The sequence below is a fragment of the Mustela nigripes genome, chromosome 4 (assembly GCF_022355385.1).
Source record: "Mustela nigripes isolate SB6536 chromosome 4, MUSNIG.SB6536, whole genome shotgun sequence".
Lineage (NCBI taxonomy): Eukaryota > Metazoa > Chordata > Mammalia > Carnivora > Mustelidae > Mustela > Mustela nigripes.
The window spans coordinates 189,349,228-189,356,727 of NC_081560.1; the positions used below are offsets into that span (position 1 = coordinate 189,349,228).

At 54.2% G+C, this 7,500-nt stretch overlaps 1 protein-coding gene across 13 annotated transcripts in view; it reads right to left on the reverse strand.

Moving 5' to 3' along the window:
• The window catches only part of EBF3 (EBF transcription factor 3), a 117,118-nt gene that overhangs the window by 34,504 nt on the left and 75,114 nt on the right, over positions 1–7,500 (reverse strand). For 8 of the 13 annotated variants that reach the window (XM_059398835.1, XM_059398834.1, XM_059398831.1 and 5 more), the window contains exons 7-8: positions 5,558–5,639; positions 1,794–1,938 (exon numbers count right to left, since the gene is read on the reverse strand). In XM_059398835.1, coding sequence (XP_059254818.1) covers positions 1,794–1,938; positions 5,558–5,639 — 227 coding nt within the window. The remainder of the gene's footprint in view (positions 1–1,793; positions 1,939–5,557; positions 5,640–7,500) is intronic. The other 5 variants (XM_059398836.1, XM_059398833.1, XM_059398830.1 and 2 more) reach the window with 1 other exon arrangement.

Genomic DNA, 7,500 nt, shown 5'->3' on the forward strand with positions numbered 1-7,500 from the left:
CCTGAAAATGAACTTGCTAAGTGTCGGCCGTCTCAGGAAGTGGCGGGAGGGTGGGCTGCGTCTCTCCGTCCTGGAGAGAACCCTGTCCTGTTTCCTAGAGCCCTTGGAGAACTGGGTAGTAATTACCAAACACACACACACACACACGCACACTCTACCGTTGATGACAAACCCCGTTTTTCTGGAAGACCTCTCTACGTATGCTACTTCTCAACCTCACCCATGTGCATGTTAAAATCACAAGTCGCTTTCTGGGGCAGAATGAGATACGTCAACCGCTTGTAAGAACATGACTTGGTTTAAATGTTGATAAAATATTGAGAAGCAAACATTTTTTTCTAAATCTTCAGCAAGACTGCTTCTGCAAATAGCTTTTGATTAGTTGGGTCTTATCTCCAAGGTACCCACTAGTGGCCTTTATTTTTCTAAACGCTATTTTTTCTGCTTGCAGTCAAATGCTTTTTCCTGCTACTTACAAAAATAAATGCTTGTACTGTGCTCAGATCATAATAGCTCATTAGAGGAGGCTGATTTTGGACCCAGACTACAACCTAACACCAGAGGGCTGAGGGGGCCTCCTTGAACGTACTGCGTTGTGAGCGCTGGCTCTCTGGGGAAGCGGGGGACTGAGGACCAGGGATTCAACCTTCTTAATTGTGAACCTCATTAGTGATGGTTGCTAAGCAAAACACACACCTACCTTCAGTGCATAGGAAGGAGATAAACATTACGTCACAGATCCTAATGACTCTGGGGCCCAGGGCGACCTTTAATTACGATATATTTGTTCTCTTATACCTTCATCATTAATGTAGAAAAACAAATTAGTTTATTTTTGTGGACCACAGCATATTCATAAACTGTCTTCCACTTTTTATATGTCTAAAGCATATTTCATTCTGATCATGTACACACGCTTCATTCATCTTCCTGTGTACGCGTCTGTGTGGCCCCCGAACTCGAGACCTCGGTGTGTAGGTTTTGTCTTAAAACAGTTTAGTTTCATGGGCTCTTTGCTCCAAAAGATTCAACCACACTGTTTTGTTTGCAATTCGCTTTCAAGAAAAAAAACATTACTTTCTCAACCATTCACATCGGTCGAATCTCGGGGCTACTGGGAGTATTTCGGTACAGAGGATGAGAATCCTCCTGTAGGGGGTGGGGGGGAATCGTGGGGGCGTGCGAGAGTGAGGGGCTGGGGGAAGGCCTTCGGGGTCTGGTGCTTCTGAGCCCTGACTCCATGTAAAGACCCCCCTACGGCTGCCTATCCGTCTCACCCAAATTCTTCTCTTTTAACAAGCAAAACAAGAAGTCGGTAACTTGGAAGCCTTTGGGACAAAACATTTTATGCTGTTGGTTTTTGTCCCTCACCCCTCTCACCCTGCCCCACTCCAGCCAGGGACAGGAAATGGTCCTCCGAGTCTGTTCTGAGCTGATGGGCCCAGGACGCAACCACCCCTGAAACGTGCACAGAGAATCTGAGGGTGACCTTCTGGATGGGGCTTAGGATAGCCCAAATGAAACCAAATAAATTAAAACTGCAAGAAAAGCTCCAAGCAAAAAAAAAGCTTAGAAACAAACAAACTGATACAGTAAAGCCCATGGCAGGGGAGGTGAGTGAGGCCTGAACAGGAGAGGGGCCGCAGGAGAGGACTCCGGAGGCGGGCTGGGGCAGGGGGGTGCAGACCTGGGAGGGGCCCCTGGTGAGGGCAGTGCGGCATGAATCAACATAAAGGTGGTGCAAAGGAAAAGAAGCATTGCAAATTAAAAAGACATGTAACATGTGTGCCTACCATTTTCCAGATAAGAAGGGGCCGTACCTTCTGACGGGTCTAGGCGGCGGGCCCGCCGCCCGTGTTTGGAATTGTTGTGCACAAACATGTTGTCGGACACGGCCAGCACGTGGCCGTCCACGTTGACTGTTGTCGACACAACAACCTGCGAAGACAAAGCGGATGTGAAACGCGCGGGCAAAGGGAAGAGACGGGAGCCTCTGCCAGCCCCGCGGCGCACGCCAAGGCGCGCACACCCATCAGGGCCATGCGCACTGGGCCGCGCACCGAGCTCAGAGCTGTAGGCACTGGGCCGCAGGTACTGAGTTCTGAGCTGCGTGCACCGGGCCGCCCCTGCTCCTGGTCGGCCTCCCTGGCCATCAGCACCTGCACCTTTGTCGGCTCGTGGGGGTGGGCAGACTGTTTTGCTTTGTTTTGACTCGAGATTGCTTCTCTTCGAAACCCGCTACACTAATTACAGTTTAATCTCCTATTATGCTAACAAGTGAATTCAATTCAGAGAAATATTCTTCTAGCCATTAGCTTCAGAAACACCCCTCCAGCCGCTCATTTTAAAGCTGCTGTTTTGATTGATCTGTTCACATATTGATTAGATAGTTTATCTAATTAAAATTAGTTCACTTGAGACTGTCCTCTCTTGAAGAGTTGTGAGGACTCCGAGTTGCCAAAAACGGGCTTCTTAGATCAGAAGCCCTCGAGCTACCCCAGCCATCATCCACGGTCCCCGGGTAGATTTGACAATTACATCTAATGTCTGGTAACAAACTTTCTTGCATCTGAAAAGACCAAGCTGAATATTAGTGACAGCATTTTTAACCCAAAGCAAGAATCCTTTCTCAAGTTCACTGTGGAGGCTGGCAAGGACCTTGGTGCCAACAGGAGAGCCCCTTCCACTGGACACCCCTGCCGACCCTGGGCGCCTTCCCAAGCAGGCCAGAAATGGACCCCTTAATGGACTCAGGAAATGGGAACCCCTACCCATCCTTAAGATGTTTCTTAAACAGGGGGGCTGCGTGGCCCACTGTTTTCAGAAGAGCTGATGTGAGTAGCGAAGACACAAGCCCTGGTTCAGTCTGGGGCAAACAGTGGGCCTTGGGTGGCTGAAGCCGGCCTCGGGAGTGCGGGAGCCTGGCCTTGGCCACAAGTGGGCGGTGGTGAGGGCCAGCACCACCTCGAGAAGCACAGCCCCACAGAGAAACGTGCCGCTGGACAGGAGAGGGGGGACTGGAAAGGCACCCAGTCCTCGTCTGGTCTCCCCGCCTGGTCTGCACATGTCCAAACACGCGTGGAACATGACTACTGAAAGCCAGAGCTACAGTGGACCATGGTTAACAGAACACGGTTCATTCCACAGAGCCGACGCAGGACAGCAACACCTGGGCAACTGAGAGGGAGGCTGCACCCAGGGGGTACGTGTGGATGCTCAGAACCTTCCATGGATTCCTCCCGAAAGCATAAAACTGCTCTTTCAGAAACCAATCTGTTAGAGGAACGCCAGGTGTCTCAGTCAGTTAGGCGTCTGACTCTCGATTTCAGCTGGGGTCAAAATCTCGGGGCTATGGGAGGGAGCCCGTGTCGGGCTCTGTGCTCACCAGCGATTCTGCCCAAGAGTCCCTCTCCCTCTGCCCCTTCCCCCACACCCCAAAAAATCTATTAGAAAAATAATAAATAAAACTGATCAAACAAAATAAATTGCATTTTCAAGGGTTAAGAAAAGGTCAAAGCTGCCTATATAGATAAATATATGTATGTATATGTGCATGTACGTACATGTGTCAACATATGTGTAATTGACTTTTTCATAAAAAACCTCAGGCCCCACAGGAAGACTGTGAAGCAGGGGCCATACCCGCCCCCCCCACACTCCTCCCAGGGCCAGCCTCCTTGAGTTTCCTTCCCAGGGGAGCCTCGCCAGGACTGCTGGAGTCTCACAGTGTTGGGCCCCTCGGAGCCTCAAAATACGGTGGGTACGGGCTTCATCGTCCCCACGTCCAGACTCAGACCTGTCAGCCTCCTCTTGTCGACGGCCACCCACCGACAGGGCGGGCACATACAGTGGCCTGGCCGCCTCTGCCCCCAGGATGGGGGGTTTGGGGGGTACAGGCACTGTCACCTGAGCGAGAGGCACGGCCATGGAATGAACGCTGAGCCACAGACTTGACCTTCTCCAAGTTCTTAGGCCACGATACATAAAAGAAGCAAGAAAGGTAAAAATAAAATTAAAAAAAAAAAAAAAAAGGACACTGCCTTTGCTCTGTCCTCTCTATCTAGGTCAGTCACCGAGGGAAAATCGAGTGGCTCAGCAGAGAAAGCAGACAAGCTGCGTTGAGTTTCTTGGCCTGGGTCGGGCCTGCCGTGCACCTGCAGGAAGGTGCTGATTGGGGAAGCCCGCTGCCAATATTGTGGAGGCCCAGACCAGCTCTTAGGTCCTGCACAACCTTCTGAGAGGCAGGATGCCAGGCCAAGGAGAGCAGAGCAGGTCCTTCCTTCTAGTAACTGCGGGCCCACGTGCGACTGATGGCGTGTGGGCCCAAGGCAAGACAATGGGCACCTTCTGCTCTGCTCTGGTGGGCAGAGGCCACCGTGAAGCCTGGCACCAGAACGTGGAGGCGGCCCAGTTGTTTACAAGAGACACTGTCCCCACCTGCACGCCATGACTGTGGACCAGCCCACAGACCCTTCTCTGACTGGCTGGCCGGCTGTGAAGACAGATGTCACGTGTCCTAAAGGACTAGAAGGAAGTTAGATTACTCAAGATGCCCTCGAGCGGTCTGAGGGAAGTCGTCCGACCTAGCATTCGTTCCCACTAGCTCCCGCCTTCTCTGGCTGGGAGGGACGCGCAGCAGTTCTGCGTCTCCGCCCAGAATAGTTTTACAGTTAAAATCAACCAAACAATGCACTGTGCGTGGAGTAGCTCTCAGCCTGAAGTAACTCCTGAGGGTTCGCGAAGACCTGCACTCCCCAATGACCCCCAGCTCTCTACCCTCTCGCCTTGACCTGAAATCCTCTGAAGCAGCCCAGAAAAGGAGTCCGCCTGCGTCCAGCAACATAGCTCTAGCATTAGGCATGGGCATAAGGACGCAGAACACATCAGCCCTGAGGAAAAGGAAGCTGAGCTGAGGGAACATTCTGGACTTTGGAGAGGCCGCATCAAACAGGCGCAGTTCCCTTCATGAGGAGGGCCCAAGGCCTCGTGTTCACCCAACAGGCTGCACTAGGGCTCTGCCCCACGGAGAATCCACCCATCGATCCCTGAAAGAAGACCCCCGGGCAGGGGCCCCAAGCTTTCATCAGCTGTACATGGCCACGTACAGCTGAGGAACCAGGCTAGGCTATGGACCAACATATCGGAAGAGACTCTAAAACGGTCATTCTGAAACACACCTACGAGGTTCACCGTGGCTGAGTGTCCGGGGGAGCCCAACTTAACCTGCGGCTCTGACAACTCTGACTTCCAGGTACCTGGCCGCCCAACGCGGGGGCGGGGCAGGGCAGTGCGTGACCGCCTGGTGCACCTTAGAAGCCAAGGTCACGCCATCAGAGCCAACTCTGGTGCACACAGACTCAGTGAGTCTGGCATACGGAAGAGTCCGAGTCATTCTTAAAGCAAGACGATTTAAATATTCTATCCAACGAGCCAGTCCTGGTTTGCTCCCAAGCCTGTGGGGAACTAAAGAGCTAAAGTTTTCTGCACAATCGCAACATCAGAGTTCAACTTGCACGGTCCAGCCCGGACGGGGGCCCACGCGCGGAGAGCCGTGTACCTGGAATCTTCGCATGTCCCGGGGGTTGCCTGCATTCTTCAAACAGTTCTGATTGCACTTGAGGAAAAACTTTAGAAAGAATCTATAAAAATACAAAAAACGGATACGTGTTAGGGTCATGAGACAGACTCACAAACGTTAGAAAGACACTGCTGGCGCGGGGAGCGGCGGAGGCTCCCTGCTCGCCACCCGTCGGGGGCAGGACGGGGAGCGGCCGCCGGCCCCTGGGTCCGAGGGCCAGCGCAGATGATGTCCACAGACGTACATCCGTCTGGACATTACGGTCTCCACGCTTCATGACAACGGTTGCAACTTAGACCGGCCGGTCCTCGCCTGGCCCTTTGCGCAGTGACGCGCCAGGGACTGTCAGCCCAGACGGGGCTGCCCACTTTGGCAAGTAAAGGGACAGGATGCCGAGTCACCTCTGAGCTCCAGGTAGATGACAAATACCTTTTCAGGACAGGTACCTCCCAAAGCATCCCTAGCATCAAAAAACTGTCATTTACCCTTAACTCCCGTGTAACGGCACGTGCTCCGCTTGATCTGGCAGCGGAGCCCAGAGGACACCGCTGCCCAGGGAAACAGCCCTTCCCAGACTAATGTTTTAAAAGTTACAGGGAGCGCAACTCTTAAGAAAAGGGAGGGCTGGGGTTGTGCTTTATGGACCACAGTGACATCTGTGAAGGGTCTACACGTGTTTTTGAGGAAACAGGTAATGACTCCGCGGCAACAAAGCTGCCGCGCAGGCGGAGAGCGGAGAGGCGGCCGTGGGCCGGGCTCAGGGGCCCGAGCGCTTCTACTTCCCACCAAGCTCTGCCCTTGCGCTCTGAGGCATGAAGATTCAGGGGTCCTGACAGTGTGTTGAGATGCTGTGACAAAAACCTCCTCACGCCGTCCCCTCCGTGCCCACGTGCTCGCTGACAAGGACAAAAGGGCTCGGGCTCGCGACACGAGCACGTGGGCGCTGGGCAGTCTGGCCCGAGGGCCAGGACGGGGGAGGCAGGGCTCTCGTCCGTGCACGCCTCCGCCTCGTCCGAGGCCTCGGCCACCGTGGGCCGCGCCAGGGGGCGGGAGTCTCTGGGCCGACACACGTGCCCTCTCCCGCCGTCCGGTCCGGCAAGGCTACCAACAAACCCTTCCCTCTTTTCTGCCCAAATGTCCCTGTCCTACTTGAGATCATTCATTTTTCATGAAGATTCACAGGATTCCCTTGAACTCAGCCCTGCGGTCAAGGCCCCTTGTAGACACGGATCCTATCAGAAAACAAAAAAGACCCCACAGACCAAGGCGCATCTCCCTGTCTGTGTTCCGGGACGACCTTCCGCTGCGGCCGGAGAGAAACGCCGTTGATGGGAAGAAGGAGAGCGGCCGCGGCGCTGAACGTCCGCCCACGCCGCCAGGCCTCCCAGTTTTCGGCCAGAATCTCCATCTTTTATGAGCTCACCTCGGCCCTGCACCTCACGCTGCCTCCCGGTGCCATCTGCCACCCGCACGCACAGTGAGTCACTTGATATTCCACCCACCGATTCCTCCTAACAACCGCCGTGCAATTAAACTCGGCGCGCTCTGCAGAGAGGTAAATTAGACGCACCTGCGGCCGCCCTGCGCGGAACCGCATCAGGAAGGCCCTAACAAGGTGAGGGCGTCACAAAGTTATCGTCCTGTCAGGCAATTAGGTTTTCACTTCGGGGACAGCCACATGGCGCAATTATGCCACACATTACCGCCCGGCTAATCTGAGCAGGCGCCGGCAAGCAGCACCCGTCGGCAGCGGGCGGCGCCGGAAGCTTCTGGGACGGCGCGGGCTGGGCTCGGCTCGGCTCGGCTGTTTCCTTCTCGTTTCTTTCTGACCCCCCCCTTCCGGAGGAGGTTACCTGATTTTCCTTGGTGTCTTTTCAGGTGGTTCACCTTTGGCCTCTAAGACAGCAGAGCGAGCGCCGAGG